The sequence below is a fragment of the Mytilus californianus genome, unplaced genomic scaffold (assembly GCF_021869535.1).
Source record: "Mytilus californianus isolate M0D057914Y unplaced genomic scaffold, xbMytCali1.0.p SCAF_3, whole genome shotgun sequence".
NCBI classification, from domain to species: domain Eukaryota; kingdom Metazoa; phylum Mollusca; class Bivalvia; order Mytilida; family Mytilidae; genus Mytilus; species Mytilus californianus.
The window spans coordinates 130,679,633-130,699,529 of NW_026262679.1; the positions used below are offsets into that span (position 1 = coordinate 130,679,633).

At 31.9% G+C, this 19,897-nt stretch overlaps 1 protein-coding gene across 3 annotated transcripts in view; it reads left to right on the forward strand.

Annotated features, from left to right (window-relative positions):
- The window catches only part of LOC127736242 (retinal dehydrogenase 2-like), a 56,759-nt gene that overhangs the window by 666 nt on the left and 36,196 nt on the right, over positions 1-19,897 (forward strand). The window contains exons 1-3 of one of the 3 annotated variants that reach the window (XM_052246833.1): positions 34-161; positions 6,381-6,485; positions 19,354-19,494. In XM_052246833.1, coding sequence (XP_052102793.1) covers positions 111-161; positions 6,381-6,485; positions 19,354-19,494 — 297 coding nt within the window. In that variant the 5' untranslated portion in view covers positions 34-110. Of the gene's footprint in view, positions 1-33; positions 162-2,888; positions 2,978-6,380; positions 6,486-19,353; positions 19,495-19,897 lie in introns of those variants that run through there. The other 2 variants (XM_052246832.1, XM_052246834.1) reach the window with 2 other exon arrangements.

Genomic DNA, 19,897 nt, shown 5'->3' on the forward strand with positions numbered 1-19,897 from the left:
CGACTATATCAAGTTAAGATCCAGAACTTATCGAAATCACGTGACAAAGATAGTCGATTGTAAGGGACTTGTCATACATTTGCAGGCGTTTAGCATTAACTAATCTTACAATGGCAAATTTTCCACCACCAATTAGGAATCCAGAAATCAAATACACTCAGGTACAGTACTTGACATTTTTTTCATTCTTAAAGAAAACTTTTCATCTAATTGGAAATATTTGACAAAAAACCAAATGAAGAAGTTTTATAGAAGTTAGACAACAATGTACATTATATAAGATTTATAAAATATAAATAAATATTCAAAATAATGACAAACACTTGTGATGCAACCATGTTACTTAGTACAAAATATATCCAAACATATCAATATGGTGTTGCCAATGAGAACAAAACAATTTTTCAGGCTAGACTGATTAATGATGTTCTTTAAACTCTTGCTTTGATTACAGACCCATGGTAAAGAATGTATGTCAGCTGATCCAGAGGCGCATTTAGGGGGGGCCCAGGCCCCCCCTTTTGTGGGAAAAATTTGGTTGATTATATAGGGAATCACTGAAGCATGACAGTGGAGCGGGCCCCCTCTTAGGCAGTCAGACTGGGCTTATGAAAATTTCTGGATCCGCCACTGTTCAGATCGGCAAAGTCAAAATTTGTTAGGGCTGTTCCAATCATACTCCCACATCCAACTGTTTCCTGCATTTTTGTGTTGAAGAATATTCATTTTCATCCTGCCTTATGCAAGGTTAATAATTTTCTGCTCTTACCACATGTACCAACTAGGCCAAGATATTTGTTTTTAACGCTCATTTACGGGACGTATTATGGTATACCTCTGTCTGTCCGTCCGTCTGTCTGTCCGTCCGTCGTCAACATGTCTGACATTAACTCAAAAACGCTTTAACCAATTTGCGTAAACCTTTGGTGAAATGTTTATATCTAGTGACGTGAGCTCCCTTTCGTTTTTTATAAATTTTAGATTTTACGTTTCTGAGTTATGGTGTTTCATTCATTAAAAAAAGGGGGATTTTCCAGTTTTCGGACAATAACTCAAGAATGCTCTCACCAACTTGCAAGAAATGTTGGTTTATTGTTTATATCTATTGACATGAGCTCCCTTTTGATTTTTATAAATTTTAGATTTTAAGTTTCTAAGTTACGGGGTTTTATTCATAAAAAAAAGGGGGATTTTCCAGTTTTCAGACAATAACTCAAAAATGCTTTCAGCATGTTCTCATGAAACTTTGATGAATTGTTGATATCTATTGATGTAAGCTCCCTTTAGAATTTTATAAATTTTACATTTTACATTTCCGAGTTATGGTGTTTTATTCATTAAAAAAGGGGGGATTTTCCAGTTTTCAGACAATAACTCAAAAATGCTGTCAGCAATTCTTATGAAACTTTGGTGAATTGTTTATATCTATTGATGTAAGCTCCCTCTTGAATTTTATAAATTTTATTTGTTTATAGTCTGACAACCATGACAACAGATTTACTAAGTATTGCGCAACAGCATAGTGTATTGCACAACAGCATAGTGTATTGCACAACAGCAAGAAATCTTTAATTGAATATTAATTCAATTCATATAACCAATTTCAAGTTCTTTGACTACATTTATTCAGAAACCTATAATATGTCAAATATTTAATTACAATCCAAATTCAGACCTGTATCAAGTTTGAATATTGTGTCCATTTTTGCCCCAACTGTTCAGGGTTGGACCTCTGCGGGCGTATCCAGCTGCGCTCAGCGAAGCAGTTTATTAAAATATTCCTGGACTTTGTAAATATAAATAGTGTCTTCAATAAAGGGTAGAGCAAGTATTTGCCTTCACTGCTTCAATCCAAAAGAGTTGCTGTCTTTGTGACTTTGTTCTATTAGAATAGAAATAATTCATAGGAGCTTGAATTCATATTCCTTTATTCTGACATAATTTACCCTTCCCTTTCGCTATCTTGTAAAATATTAAGCATTATAAGGACCAACTGTGCAGTGTTAAAATCAATATAAATTCAAGCCACATATGAATTAATTCTTAATTTATTTATTTTTTTTTCATCACATATTTGTTAAATATAATGTAATCAATTTTTCGTTGGCCAGGGTTTTTTAATTTGTTGGTTTATGGATCCGCTGACCCTATTTTTCCGATTTCCAGAGTAAAAATAAGATTGACATTTCATGCCGTTTTATTCCCACCTGTGAACCCTAACAAATATATTATCCCTGAAATATAAATAAAAGTATTCTTTTTTTATGAAATTAAATGCATTAACATTAACAGAAATGATTTGTGTTGTAAAGAAATAAAAAAAAGTGTTACGTATCTAAAAATAGACAATCATAACTGTACTTGAAATGTTGTTTGCACAAATAATCATAGATGAAATGGACAACCAAACATGAAAGACGACAAGTTAAAGAGTTATAGAATAACTAATCGAAGAATTCAAATAGAGAAAAATATTCAACGAGTGACCGAACAACACATTAATTCACGAATGCACGTAGCGCATGAGTTAATTATCAGTGTTGTTCGGTCATGAGTTGAATATTTTTCGATATTTGAATTCTTTGATTAGTTATTCTTTTTATTACATTGGCAAATAGTCTTTTTTCTGAAATTAAACTAGAATATGTAAGGAACTATATCTTTTTCTAAGCATTCACAATTTGTTTTGATCCGACGTCATGACAACGCCTATTGTTGTATGACGTCAGGGGAGTGAAATAACCACGTTTATTTCACATGTGAAATTATCGGTTTTTTTTCACTGTGAAATCAATGTAATTCATTGCAACCAATGTAATAATAAGAGATATTCACAAACAATTTGGAATTTTCTTGTTTCATAGATTGAAAAAAAAAGTTCATCCATTTGGATATCAAAAACGGGAATGCATGACAAATGAAACCAATATCCTTGTCTTTCCAGTGGACGAGTCTACTTCATTTTTTGACACGGATGGTAAGGACTTATTTTTGTACGACGTGTTTGCAATTTTTATTTCACATGTTTTCGTGATTGAAGATCATTATTCACCATGTTTCCTGAAAGTTGAAAAAAAGCAACATGGAGCTGTTGTTTCTTTTTTGTGAAATGACGATTTAATTTCATGTTTGTCCGTGGACATACCCGCCTTTATCGAAATTATATGACGATGACATGCATTGCATGTTTAAAACAGCTGAGTAATAACAATAATTTGTTTAAAATTGTTTGAATATATAAGAGAAAGTTCTTGAAATAATTTCTTTTATTACATATATTCATTTTACAGTTAAGGAAATGATTTGTAAGCCTTGGTAAATGAAGATTTATCAAATTTTAAACATTCAAAGGCTATATTTCTTGATACCATGAAGCCATTTAAGTATAACCAAGCCACTTTGACAAATTGTTTTCTGAACAATTATATGATCATTATTATTTTTTTTGGAATAAATTTTTTTACAAGTTGCTTATAATAATTCAATAAAAATACAATTCATGTTTTTAAAAATAAGTGTTTTCTTATTCAAAGAAAAATAATCTCAAAACTGAATTGTGACTTTTTGTCCTGTGAATTTTTGTCCTGTGACTTTTTTTTTCCATGACTTTTTGTCTGTGACTTCTTGTCCTGTGACTTTCTGTCTTGCATTCGTTTAATTTACCTTACAGGACTTCTTTAACTTGTATTTAAATCTGGCGATGTATAAATGCCAACAGGTGGAAACAATCATAAAACTATCTAAAATGTAAAGTTTTCAATGGAAAAAATACAACAGTACAACGTGCATGATTTTTTTATATATATTCTTTTTAACATTTTATTCTTACATAATAAAATTCTTATATAACAATCACCTAGGCGAATTATTTGTGAAAAAAATGTAAATCATCATTTATTTCATTAATGGATTCACATTCATTATAGATCTAAGTTAATAAAGTAATCATTTATTCTGTTTGAGGATTTTTTTTAACAAGTTAATTCAAGATCAAAGGAGACTAACTTTTCTCATCAAATGAACTTTTACTCACGTATTTGTTTTCTTATGAATAGAGCGTGTTATAAATGGTCCCTCAGTATATCTTTAAGTTTGAAAACATGAAAATTAAATATAACAATTTTATATTATAGGGGCAGGTTTTATTTGACCTTGACCTCATTTTCATGGTTCATTGCTCAGTGTTAAGTTTTTGAGTTTTGGTCTGTTTTACTCAAACTATATGCAATAGGTCAACTATATTTGGTGTATGGAATGATTTTAAGGTGTATAGGTCTGTCTGACAGGTATCATCTGACCTTGACCTCATATTCATGGTTCATTGGTCAATGTTAAGTTTTCATAATTAAGTTTGTTTCTTAGATACTATAAGGCTTATGTCAACTATATTTAATGCATAGATTGATTGTAAGGTGTACATGTCTGTCTGGCATGGTTCATCTGACCTTGACCTTGTTTTCATGTTTCATTGGTCAATGTTAAGTTTTCCTGGTTAATTGTTTAATAGTTAGAAACTATAAGCAATAGGTCAACTATATTTGTTGTATGGAATGATTGCAAGGTGTACATGTATTTCCAGTTTAGTTTATCTAACCTTGACCTCATTTTCTTGGATCATGTTAATTTTTTTATGTGATACTCGTAGTAAAACTTTATGTTTAGGACTATCAACATAAAATCAATGGTCAGTAAAGCAGGCGAGACATTTGGGTTATTTAAAAAAAAATGATGCCTTTCCTTTAAACCTTTGTCAGTCTCTTGTTTGATACTTATTTTATTTAGTATATGTGATGTTTTATGTCAGATAATGTATTATGATAAGTTGGTTCTTATTACCAAAGATAGTAGCAGTAATAATTGTGCTCTGTATACAAAATAATGTCCAAAAATGTACCTCAAAATGTCAGGAGTGTGACATTCACAAAAAAAAGCATGTGTATTCATTGATGATATGAAATACATAAGGGCAGATACAATACCAAACATCCAACTATTATATCTTGACTATGATATTTTGTTCAATTCTTCCATCTATTTACATTTTTATGAGCAGCATAATGTATGTCAAATAAGTGTGTGCAAAAAATAAAATGTTAGTAAAAGTCAATATGTTGCCAGAAAATGTGTTTGTAGGTGAAATAACATGTTTATGCACATCTTGCATGTTTTGTATTTGTTGTTTAGTATCATAGCTTGGTATCAGTGCATCCAGATGACCCTGAAGTTCTACTACTGGAATACTATGGTTACAATCAGAAGACTACACAAGTTTGTCAGGAGTGTAACAATTGAGTTTAAATGTTATTTTTTTTAGAAACAATACTGTTATCATGGTTATCATGGTTATAGTTGTTCTTTTTTCTTGAATTTCAGTGAGCACCACTGGTTGCAGATCATCAGTAACAAACATGCCATTATTATTGCCTTCATTGCCTTTGTATGCTCAATACTTCTATGTCAGGAGTGTAACACAAAAAAAGCCTTTTTTCAATCTTATTAGCAAAGGTAAGTTATTGGGAAGAAAAACAAGCTAATAATTATTAAAAAAATGACATTACTACACCTCAGCTTAACACAGAAGACAAGTCTACATGTGTACTTTTGAAATTTTTGAACTTAAATTGTGATTGAACTAGCTAGTTTAAATGTGTTACACTCCTGATGTACAAGTATTGAGCATACTAAAGTAATGAAGGCCTTGATAATGGCATGCTTGTTACTGGTGATCTGCAACAGGTGTGTTCACACTCAAATTCAAGAAAAAAAACTAACAATAACAACATTGTTTCTATAAGAAATAACATAAATGTCGCACTAAAAGTATTACACTCCTAACATTTTTGGGTACAATTATGGACAGTATTTTTTATACAGAGCACATACTGCTACCATCTTTTGAAGTAAAAATTAACTTATCATAATACATTATCTGACATAAAAATAGCATGTATATAGTATCAAACAAGAGACTGACAAAGGCTTAAAGGAAAGTCTTTTTTTTTATACAGACCATTTGAAAAATTCGTAAATATGTAAGAAATATATAAAATTTTCACTTTTACTGTTCAGGAGTTATGGTTCTTGAAAGATTGAATAATGGTCTTTCCAGTTATGTCCGTGCATTAACTCATGAACCGTTCATCCAAAGCTTTTCAAATTTTGATATGTTGTTACTGATGACAAAATGGAGGTCAAGTTCAGTATTCACAATTTTCACTTTTACTGTTAAGGAGTTATCATGGTTATGGTCCTTGTAATATTGAAAAATGCCAAGACACAAATAAATTTTAAAAAATCCGGTTGCAGTTGCTCTGACAGCCTATTGTCTGGTCTTTCATTAAAAATTTATTCTTTTTAAACTGAAAATTTTTATATTGCAGATTTTTATCAACAACGAGTTTGTAAATTCTGTCAGTGGAAAGGTTTTCCCAACTATCAATCCTGCTACAGGAGAAAAAATATGTGACGTACAGGAAGGTGATAAGGTAGGTGTAATAGGGTTCTGAGTTTCTAACAGAAATAAGCTTGTCTGTGAATGATCATATGTCAACTGGACTGATGTTTCTTAAGTGTAACCATGGTAACTGTTAGTTTATTGATGGACATGCACATTAAATAAGTGCTAGGTTAAATTTGACAAAGCAATTTCAGCCTAGAAGTCTCATTTTGATCTGTTGATTATTCATACTAAAAAATCAATGGGATGCTTCTGACATAAAGATCATATGTTTCATTAGTCTGACAAGAACCATGAATAACAGATTTTGTTTTTGTAAATCTATTTCTTTTCAGATTATTACAGTTTTGGGCAGAACATTAGAATCTCCATTATATTCAAATTATATTCAAATTAGATGATATACATACAGTTGAGTAAATCATCATTCAACATTGTCTTTTCATTGACAAATGTTTAAAGTTGAAATGTTGTTGGACATCACATGGTATGAAGTTGGTTAGTCCAAAATCCCAAGAAACCAAACTGAACAGCAAGGCTATATCAGTCAAAAAAACATTTTATAGTACTCTTTTGTGGAGGGCAAAATGCTCCACAGTATTCTAAACAAATGTAGCCCTCACTTGTTCCTGGACTTTAAAATTTCTTCTATCAATGAAACCAAGTTCCCCAGATTTTTGTCCTAATGATAGTAGAAATTACTAGGTATTTCCTAATTGATAAGGTCTAATTGAATCATGTACACCATATCTTGAACACTATCAAAGTAATATAAAATATGGTCCCATCATTCTCTCATGTTACCGTAGTTGTCCTTCAAATGCTTTGTATGTATAAAATTTCAAACCACTGAAAGATTGTTATTTGGAAAATTATATTTTCAATGCTGCAACTAACTCTTCAGAGCCTCTAGTTTGTTTTTTACCATGGCACTGTCAGTTTTGTTGAGACTAATAGGTCTGACTATCCCTTTGGTATCTGTCACCTCTATTGAAAACTTTATCTGGAGCTGTCTAATACGAGAAATGAAAAGATATTATGTTCTAGAACAAAATCGTATAGCTTTCCATAAAGCTTTACCCTTAAATTGCTGGAAAACTAATGGTGTATTTTACATTTCTTATTTGTATGTTTTTTTTGGTTGGGTTTGTTCCCTCATTCTAAGTCACAGTCTTTATAATTTGTTCTCTCATTCTAGTCACACTCTTTATAATTTTATGGTTATCAGTTGAAGTGTTTATTAGTAACTACATGTTTAGTAGTACCTACATGTTGTACCTACGTGTTGATTAGTACCTACGTGTTGATTAGTACCTACGTGTTTATTAGTACCTACGTGTTTATTAGTACCTACGTGTTTATTAGTACCTACGTGTTTATTAGTACCTACATCATGTACATGTTTATGACCAACTTATCATAGGAAGCAGATGGATTTCCACTAAAACTGTTCAAAAAAGATTAGTGAAGAAAAAATAATTTAAAAGGAATTAAGCCATAATCATGATAATATTGGTCAACATTTCTAATGAGAGACCTAGGTAGACAGAGCGCATGTAAGTGGTCACTGATCAGTGATATCAAACTATTATTTTAAAGAATTCAGACATGAATGATCAATTCCATTCAAAGAAGACACCATAATGTAACTGAGACAGATCCAGAATTTTGAGAACAGAAGTGAATAAGATTCCATATTCTGACAGATGAAAAGGAGACGTTTTAAATCTTTTAAATCATACTAGCCGTTCTGAACCAATCTTTTAGAAACATAAAATGACTTTAACTACACTTGTACATATGTATGATAAATGTAAATGAACTTTAGTTGTAAATTATAAATTTTTGCTTGTAATTAAATCTACTTTGCCTTGAGGTACAATATTTCTGTATGTTTAATTTTCTGGTTTGGAAAAAAAAATATGACCTTCAGTTTAGAGATAAATAACAATTGAACATTGTACTATGAATATACTTATAAATTGATAAATGATAGTGTAGTCAGACAGTAGAATTCAGATAAGGGGTTTTATTGTTAAGCTGTTTTTATCCTATAGTATTCATGATTAATACTCTCATTACAATATATAGACTTAGTTTCATTACTGACATATGACAGATAGGGAAAGTTGAAAATTAAAGCTATGAGAGATATTCTATAAAGTATACTAATGTAATATTATACAAATGCATTTATAAGACTCTGGTCCTCCTTGAAATTATTTCATCAATCGACGTTAAGATATCAGTGTGTGGATGGGGGTTTACAGAATAGAGAAAAATGGGCCAAAAAAATAAAGAAGAGCGAATAATGAGATGCTAAAATATAAAGAATAGAGTATAATGGGTAAAAAATATAAAGAAAAGAGAATAATGGGCAAAAAATATAAAGAAAAGAGAATAATGGGCAAAAAATATAAAGAATAGAGAATAATGGGCAAAAAATATAAAGAAAAGAGAATAATGGGCAAAAAATATAAAGAAAAGAGAATAATGGGCCAAAAAAATAAAGAAGAGAGAATAATGGGCAAAAATAATAAAAAATAGAGAATAATGGCCTAAAAAATTAAAGAATACAGACATGAAAGACCCTCCCATCCAGACCCTCAGATATTTCTTAAGTTTGTTAGATCAAAAGAATGTATTGAGTAACAATTGGTATGAACCTCCCCCTGTTTATTATGGTGAATAGAAAACATTTGCTGACCTCACTGAAAAATTAAATTTTTACTTCAGGTTTATATAAAAACATGTTCTAGATTATAAACCTGTGTGTCAATATATAAAGTATTGATATACCATGTATATTGTGTATTTGGACTAGATAAACTGACAAACTTTATCTTATTATCAGCTGATCATACAGTTATCATAAAGAGACTCTTAAGATCATGATTATTATATATGACTGTAATACCTATAAATGACTTTGTAATAAAACAAACACTTACATACTCATGAAAAAAATGGGTGGCAGAGATTTGTGCAAATATCAGTTTTAGCTTTATGAAAAACAAATGAATATTGTAAATGCATTAATCTTTACTAGCTATGTAATAATCTTCATTTTGAAGTACCTATATCTACAAATAATATACTTTGCAATGAAAAGTTTTATTTATAGCAGAACCTGTATTATTCCAGAATTTTAGAATAGCCAAAATGTATACCAACAAACATGCTATACAGTTGCCTATAATTGCTTACGTCCACTTGGTGGATAGAATGTCTCATTGGCAATCGTACCACATCTCCATATTTTTATGCGACCGCAAAATCCGCAAATAAATTTGTCGTATATTGGTATGACGTTGGCGTCGTCGTCGTCCGAAGACACATTGGTTTTCGCAATCTTACTTTAGTTTAAGTGAATGGATCTCTATGAAATTTTATCATAAGGTTCAATACTACAAAAGGAATGTTGGGATTGATTTTGGGAGTTATGGTACTAACAGTTAAGGAATTAGGGCCAAAAAGAGGCCAAAAATAAGCATTTTTGTAACTTCCAGACATAACTTTTATGGATCTCTCTGACATTGTACCACAAGGTTCCATATCACAAAGGGAATGCTGGGATTGATTTTGGGGGTAATTGCCTCAAAATTTTATGAATTAGGGGCCAAAAAAGGGGCAAAAAACTAGCATTTTTCTAGTTTCATGACAATAACTTGTGTGTAAGTGTATGGATCTTTATGAAATTGTACTACAAGGTTCCATATCACAAAGGGAAGGCTGGGATTGATTTTGGGGGTAATTGCCTCAAAATTTTAGGAATTAGGGCCCAAAAAAGGGGCAAAAAACAAGCATTTTTCTAGTTTCCAGACAATAACTTGTGTTCAAGTGTATGGATCTCTCTGAAATTGTACTGCAAGGTACCATACCACAAAGGGAAGGCTGTGATTGATTTTGGGGGTAATTGCCTCAAAATTTTAGGAATTAGGGGCCAAAAAAGGGGCAAAAAACAAGCATTTTTATACGACCGTCAAATTTTTGACGGGACGTATTATGGTATACAAATGTCCGGTGTCCGTCCGTCTGTCTGTCTGTCCGTCTGTCTGTCCGTCCGTCCGTCTGTCTGTCCGTCTGTCTGTCTGTCCGTCTGTCTGTCCGGCCTAAACATGTCGCACCGTAACTTGAGAATGACTTATCCAAATTTCATGAAACTAAACATAGTTGTTTCTTTTGATGGTCAAATAATCTGTATACTTTTTGGTGAAAATAAGATTAAAACTTTTTGAGTTACGGGACTTAGTAACTAAAACAGGTGTGTGTTTTTTTTCACATGTCGCGCCATATCTCAGAAACAATTTATGATTATTGCTTAAAACTTTACACACTTCTTAGTTATATTAATCTTAAGATCTGTATACTTTTTGGTGATGATTCAAAATTTTATTTTAGAGATATTGAGTATTTTGTTAAAAAAGGGGGAGGGGTTTTTCACATGTCGCGCCGTATCTCAAAAACAGTTTATGATTATTGCTTAAAACTTTACACACTTCTTAGTTATATTAACCTTAAGATCTGTATACTATTTGGTGATGATTCAAAATTTTATTTTTGAGTTATTGAGTATTTTGTAAAAAAAAGGGGAGGGGTTTTTCACATGTCGCGCAGTATCTCAAAAACGATTTATGATTATTGCTTAAAATTTTACACACTTCTTAGTTATATTAATACAAAAAAAAAGGGGGTTTTCGCATGTCACGCCGTATGTCAGAAACTATTTATGCTTATTGCATAAAAATTCACACACAAGACGGCGGGCATATCATGCGCTCATGGCGCAGCTGTTTATTCTAGTTTCAGGACAATAACTTGTGTGTAAGTGTATGGATCTTTATGAAATTGTACTACAAGGTTCCATATCACAAAGGCAAAGCTGGGTTTGAGCTTGGGGGTAATTGCCCTAAACGTTTAGGAATTTGGGGCCAAAAATGGGCCTAAAAACAAGCATTTTTCTAGTTTCCAGACAATAACTTGTGTTCAAGTGTATGGATCTCTCTGAAATTGTACTGCAAGGTACCATACCACAAAGGGAAGGCTGGGATTGATTTTGGGGGTAATTGCCTCAAAATTTTAGGAATTAGGGGCCAAAAAAGGGGCAAAAAACAAGCATTTTTCTAGTTTCCAGACAATAACTTGTGTTCAAGTGTATGGATCTCTCTGAAATTGTACTGCAAGGTACCATACCACAAAGGGAAGGCTGGGATTGAGTTTGGGGCTGATGAATCATAAGGGGTTCAAAAAATTTGGGGGAAGGATTTTTTTTTCCTTTTTTTTTCTTTTTTTTTCTTTAAAATGGAACATTTTAAATTGGTTATTTCTGATTTATATATAAAAGCAAATAATAATGATATGGTTTGAATAGGTAAATTATAAATTTTGAAGTTCTTAGACCACATTCATTCTGTGTCAGAAACCTATGCTGTGTCAAATATTTAATCACAATCCAAATTCAGTGCTGTATCAAGCTTGAATGTTGTGTCCATACTTGCCCCAACTGTTCAGGGTTCGACCTCTGTGGTCGTATCAAGCTGCGCCCAGCGGAGCATTTTATTATATTCATAACATGTTGGTGAATATTTAAACCTGTGAAGTTTACTTGACCGTGACCTCATTTTGTTAATCTATTGCCCTCTTAAATGATAATAAAAAAAAGTTGAATCAAGCAAGACAACTTAGCATCTTTAGTGTTGCATGGTATGTTGGTTAGTAAAATATTAATTTTCATAGAGGGTTATTTTTCAGTTTTTTATACCACAGCTTTAAAAAAGTGGGGTATACTGTTTTTATACGACCGCAAAAAAATTTTGTGGTCGTATATTGGTATGACGTTGGCGTCGTCGTCGTCGTTGTCGTCGTCCGGCGTCGTCGTCGTCCGAATACACATTGGTTTTCGCACTCTAACTTTAGTTTAAGTGAATGGATCTTTTTGAAATTTTACCATAAGGTTAAATACCACAAAAGGAAGGTTGGGATAGATTTTGGGGGTTATGGTACCAACAGTTAAGGAATTAGGGGCCAAAAAGGGGCCAAAAATAAGCATTTTCTAGTTTCCAGACAATAACTGTGGAACGGTGTATGGATCTCTCTGAAATTATACTACAAGTTTCCATACCACAAAGGGATGGTTAGGATTTGCTTTGGGGGGTTATGGCTCAAACCGTTTAGGAATTAGGGGCAAAAAAGGGGGAAAAACAAGGTTGTCCTGGTTAATGGACAAATACTTTAGTACAAAACATAATTTAAAGCAGTGTAAGGGAGATAAATCAAATTCATCATTGAAATTATCTCCCTTACACTGCTTTTAAATTATGTATAAAGTAATGGTTAATGAACAATAAAGATAATTTAAACAAGGTAAGGGAGGTAATCCAAATACAACGTTTTGGTTACTTCCCTTATACTGCTTTTAAATTATGTTTAAAGAAATGCATATTTATAAAGGAAGACTAGTAAAAATATCTGCAAATGTTGCATCATTTTTTTTTACAAAAAAATCCATATGAAAGATTTGACACTATATTTTTAATTCTATTATAAAATAGATTAAGTTAGCACTATGGTAAATTTAAATGGGTAAATATGGTTGCCAACTCCATTGGAAATTTGAATTGAGATTATGACCATATCTTGAGGGAAAGAATTTTTTTGGGGAAAAAAGGGGGGGGGGGGGATAAAAAGAAATTGTGGGGGGTCAATTTTTTCTCATTTCAGATTTCAGAAATTAAAAAGAATTATTTTTCAAATATTATTTTTTTTCAAATTTCAAATATTGAAAAATTTCAAGAAGTAATCTTTAATTGCACAGTATGGCGCATTAGATTTGTAAAATCTTTGATCACATTTATTTATTTGTTATGCCGAATCTAACAGTGTATTTAGATTTTTAATTTTGGGTCCAGTTTTCAAAATAGTCTACATTAAGGTCCAAAGGGTCCAAAATTAAACTTTGTTTGATTTTAGCAAAAATTGAATATATGAGGTTCTTTGATATGCTGAATCTAAACATGTATTTAGATTTTTGATTTTTGGCCCATTTTTCAAGTTGGTCCAAATTGGGGTCCAAAATTAAACTTTGTTTGATTTCAACAAAAATTGAATATATGGGGTTCTTTGATATGCTGAATCTAACCATATATTTAGATTTTTTATTTGTGGACCCTGTTATCAAATTGGTTCATATTGAGGTCAAAAGGGTCCAAAATTAAACTTTGTTTGATTTCATCTAAAATTGAATTATTGGGGCTCTTTGATATTCCAAATCTAACCGTGTATTTAGATTTTTAATTTTGGGTCCTGTTTTTTAAATTGGTCTACATTAAGGTCCAAAGGGTCCAAAATTAAACTTAGTTTGATTTTAACAAAAATTGAATTCTTGGGATTATTTGATATGCTGAATCTAAACATGTGTTTAGATTTTTGATTATGGGCCCAGTTTTCAAGTTGGTCCAAGTTGGGGTCCAAAATTAAACTTTTTTTGATTTCAACAAAAATTGAATATATGGGGTTCTTTGATATGCTGAATCTAACCATGAATTTAGATTTTTTATTTGTGGGCCCCGCTATCAAATTGGTTCATATTGAGGTCAAAAGGGTCCAAAATTAAACTTTGTTTGATTTCATCAAAAATTGAATTATTGGGGTTCTTTGATATTCCAAATCTAACCGTGTATTTAGATTTTTAATTTTAAGTCCCGTTTTTTAAATTGGTCTACATTAAGGTCCAAAGGGTCCAAAATTAAACTTAGTTTAATTTTAGCAAAAATTGAATTCTTGGGGTTCTTTGATATGCTGAATCTAAACATGTGTTTAGATTTTTGATTATGGGCCCAGTTTTCAAGTTTGTCCAAGTTGGGGTCCAAAATTAAACTTTGTTTGATTTTAACAAAAATTGAATATATGGGGTTCTTTTATATGCTGAATCTAACCATGTATTTTGATTTTGGACATTGGACCATAATAGGTAAATTAAAAAAATTCAAGTTCTTAGACCACATTCTTTCTGTGTCAGAAACCTATGATGTGTCAAATATTTAATAACAATCCAAATTCAGAGCTGTATCAAGCTTGAATGTTGTGTCCATACTTGCCCCAACTGTTCAGGGTTCGACCTCTGCGGTCGTATCAAGCTGCGCCCCAGCGAAGCATTTTATTAATAACCTCTGTCTATCCGTCTGTCCATCCGTCGTACCGTCCGTCAGTCTGTCCATCATAAGTCCGTACATCATAAGGATTTCTGAAATTTGGTTTCAGGGTTTATATAAGTCAGCTGTACATTGTGATTCGTTTTCAGATTCATCACTCAACAACTTCCTGTTTACCTGCATATTTTTACGCTATTAAAATTATCCAGTTGGGGCGAGGGTATCATCAGCGAGCAGTAGCTCTCAGTTTCACTTGTTGTTTTTAATTTTCCATCAGAAAAATGTCATATATATGTGTTAACCAAATCTTCTTTCAACTGGTGATTTCAGGTAAAAACTTTAACAAGAGCAAATTGAAAAATATTAGGTATTAAAATATTGAAACAGCTTGAACATGTTGAATGGGGTGAACATGTTGAATGGGGTGACCTTATTCCTGAGATTTGACTGTTCATCCTTGTGAAAATTTGGACAGATTTAGCTTCAGAACCTTCAATACTAACTATATATAACCTCTTGATCAAAATTAGTCACAATTAATTTGACTAGCATGTGATTCTTTTCTACTGTAATCACAAAACAAGATATTGTCCAAAAAAAATTCCATATCAATTTGTTTGACACTAATCTTTATTTGAAATTGCATATACATGGATATATAACTTCATGATCTTTCATGTTAATTGGTAATCAATCACAGAGTATGGTTTGAAATAAGTCACTTGAAAACCCACTTTTAAATTGAATGATGTTTTCTTAATAAAACTGTCATTTGAAGAGTCATTATTCATTCTCAGTTTAATTACAGAAGCCTTTTATAGAACTTTGTATTACATACACTCACTGATTCCATTTCTGCTTTAAAATGTCTTGCTTTATATTCCTATATTATATAGCATTTAACACAAAGATCTATGCAAACAGCTTGGTTCTTTCCCTAGTCATTGAGGATAAGAGTCTCACCAAACTTCAAATCAACATTTTGGATGGAAATCTTAGAAAGAATTAGTCCAGGAAATCTGCATAGTGTCTTATTTGTTTTGCTCTGGTTCTTATAGACAAATTGCAATTACAAAGATTAGGAATACAAAAGCTTAAGAGATCATAGTTCACCTACAGTTAAATGAACCTGAAATTCACCTTCCCTTTTAGGTTCATAGAAGTTTTATTACATTTTATTTTATGGTTAATCCTTGTTGCTTGAATCAGTATGACCTTCAACTGCTTACCAATGTCATACAAGTGTTTCTGCAATACATCTGATGTTGTAATGACTGAATCAATATGACCTTCAACTGCTTACCAAGGTCATACAAGTGTTTCTGCAATACATCTGATGTTGTAATGACTGAATCAATATGACCTTCAACTGCTTACCAATTCAAGGTCATACAAGTGTTTCTGCAATACATCTGATGTTGTAATAACTGAATCAATATGACCTTCAACTGCTTACCAAGGTCATATAAGTGTTTCTGCAATACATCAAATGTTGTAATCACTGAATCAGTATGACCAACTGCTTACCAAGGTCATACAAGTGTTTCTGCAATACATTTAATGCTATAATGACTGAATCAATATGACCTTCAATTATATTTGGTATGCAGATGTATTAGCATTGGCACCTCTCATGTCCATGGAGATTATATGATCCCGCCCCCTCAGTCATGGTCTATTTACTTTGAAACTTTTGCCTACTTAACATGTATAAGTTTGTGATTAGGTAGGTCAATGATATTTGGTATGCAGATGCATAAGCATTGGTACATCTCATTTCCATGGATATTATTTGGCTCTATTGACTTTGAAACTTTTACATTGTTTACAAGTTTAAAGTTTGTGTTTAGGTTATAGTGTTAAGGGAACCACTTATGATAAGTCAATGGTAAGTTGTAGGCAGTTTTATAAGCATTGGTATTTCTCATTTCCATGGAGGTTATTTGGTCCTGCACCTTAAGTCATGGTTCATTGACTTTGAATGTTTTGCATAGTTTATATGTTTAAATATTGCCATTATACTATCAAAATTACAAAAAGGGGAGACATATCTCTGTGTCAACAGTTTATTGAATTGCAATATATATATATATATATATATATATATATATATATATATATAGTGTCTAAAAATAGCAACAATCAACATTCAATCTATCTAGGCGTGGATCAGTTTGAAAATCAACTGATGCAGTTACTAAATTATAATAAATTATATATCGAAAAAGATCGAAGATCCTCATGGAATACAAATATAAGACGACCCGCACAGATAGAATTTAGTTTGTTGTCACCTTCCATCCCGATCTGACAAATATTTCATCTACTGTCCTCAAGCACTGGCGTCTTATTGAAAATGACTCTTCCTTAAAAGAGGTTTTTCCATCACCTCCTGTTATTGCTTATCGCAGACCCAAATCTCAAAGACATACTTGTTACATCTAAAGTAAAAAAACAAGAGACCTCTAAAATTGCGTGTTACAAACAATGCGGAAGAAGCAATTGTAAGTGCTGTAAAGTCCCCAACACTGAAAACTCTTTCACCAGCACAGTAACAAAGCAGCGATACAACATCTATGTTACATCTAATTGCAAAACGGAAAATAGTATTTATATTCTTACTTTTGGAACTTGCAAGCTGCAATATGTTGGCGAAACAGAAACTAAATTCAACATCAGACTTAATAATCACCGGTCATTTTATACTAAAGAAAGAAACTGCCCAATCACGAGACACCTCTTAAGAACAGGACATACTTTTGAAAATATCACCTTTCAAATTAGGACACCCAAAGTAGAAAATAGAGAGAGAGATTTTGGATGCATAAGCTATGTACTATTGAACCTGATGGACTGAATGAGAAAGATGAAAAACAGTTTTATCAGAATCCAAAGGAATAAATCTTGAACTTCTTACTATTTAACTAACATAATTATTTGTTTTAATTTTAATAATCGCAATGTACAATAAGCTGCAAAAATATATTTAAAGGACATGTACAATGAGCGGCAAAAAGTTCTTTACAGCATCTGATTTTTACCTGGATGGCTGCACGCGCCTGATGAAGCTAATTTGTTTAACGAAATATTGCGTGAATATATAAAATATAACAACTATTTTTATAACACTCATTAGTGTGTTAAAGTTACATTCTTATAGGCATTTATATATATATATATTATTAAATTTATAATTAAGATCCATTTTGTTACATCTGGTGATCCGTTTATTTGGCAATCGCCAATGGCAATCAGCAGCTAGGGTTTAAGAACATCCATTGTTCGACCTGCTAGTCAAATGCGTTTTGTTGAAATATACTTTTTCACTTCTTTGGTCTTTTGGAAATGTTGTATGTGCTGTACCCCTCTACCAAGAAATTTGTTTTGCATGCACACATATAAAAATCGCGGTTTTTATCCAATGCAATCATAGGTTTGAACGTTATTTAATTTAGACTTATATATATATAAAGTGCCTAGAAAATCATATATATATATATATATATAAAGTGCTTAGAAATAAAATAGTAAAAAAAATAAGGCTGAAAATGCACTAAATATTTATATTCGTTATGAAACCAGTCAGATCCAATCAATGTGATAATGGTCTTGCCTTTTCTATTATTGTCCTATTCTTTACTATCCAATCAATGTAATATTGGTCTTGTCTTTTCTATTATTGTCCTATTCTTTACCATCCAATCAATGTAATAACGGTCTGGCCTTTTCTATTATTGTCCTATTCTTTACTATCCAATCAATGTAATAATGGTCTTGCCTTTTCTATTATTGTCCTATTCTTAACCATCCAATCAATGTAATAATGGTCTTGCCTTTTCTATTATTGTCCTATTCTTTACCATCCAATCAATGTAAAAATGGCATTGCCTTTCCTATTATTGTCCTATTCTTTACCATCCAATCAATGTAATAACGGTCTTGCCTTTCCATTATTGTCCTATTCGTTACCATCCAATCAATGTAATAACGGTCTTGCCTTTCCTATTATTGTCCTATTCTTTACCATCCAATCAATGTAATAATGGTCTTGCCTTTTCTATTATTGTCCTATTCTTTACCATCCAATCAATGTGATAATGGTCTTGCCTTTTCTATTATTGTCCTATTCTTTACCATCCAATCAATGTAATAATGGTCTTGCCATTTGTATTATTGTCCTATTCTTTACCATCCAATCAATGTAATAACAGCATTGCCTTTCCTATTATTGTCCTATTCTTTACCATCCAATCAATGTAATAACGGTCTTGCCTTTCCTATTATTGTCCTATTCGTTACCATCCAATCAATGTAATAACGGTCTTGCCTTTCCTATTATTGTCCTATTCGTTACCATCCAATCAATGTAATAATGGTCTTGCCTTTTCCATTATTGTCCTATTCATTACCATCCAATCAATGTAATAATGGTCTTGCCTTTCCTATTATTGTCCTATTCGTTACCATCCAATCAATGTAATAATGGTCTTGCCTTTTCTATTATTGTCCTATTCTTTACCATCCAATCAATGTAATAATGGTCTTGCCTTTTCTATTATTGTCCTATTCTTTACCATCCAATCAATGTAATAATGGTCTTGCCTTTTCCATTATTGTCCTATTTGTTACCATCCAATCAATGTAATAATGGTCTTGCCTTTTCTATTATTGTCCTATTCGTTACCATCCAATCAATGTAATAACCGTCTTGCCTTTTCCATTATTGTCCTATTCTTTACATTTCAGGCAGATGTTGATAAGGCAGTCGCTGCAGCAAAAGAAGCTTTCAAACTCGGATCACCATGGCGACGAATGGATGCCAGCAAGAGAGGGAAACTTTTGATGAAATTTGCTACCCTCCTAGAAAGAGATGCTCAGTACTTGGGTGTAAGTTATATTATTTCCCCTTCCATATGGCAATTATTAGACAAAATAATGGTAAGCTTGTGTAATGTCCAAAGGTTTACTAATTCAAAGTCTTTGTCTGGTTAGTTGTTCAATATGAATTAAGTAGGATTTTTTATCATAATGTATGATATAATTGATATTATGATATTTGTGGTAAGTTAAGGGCAGATGTAAAAAGTAATACACTTCCTCATTCTTTTGTCTAATGGGGCTGTCACATATGAAGGATGTCTGGTTATGATAATTTTACCGGAGTTTATGACTATATGTGTGTATATGTATATTTGTAAAAGTACATCATGGTGAAAAGAACTTTGTGATTACAACTATCCCATTATTGTCATATCTTGTAGGATGTAAAAACATCCTGTGTATTACATCA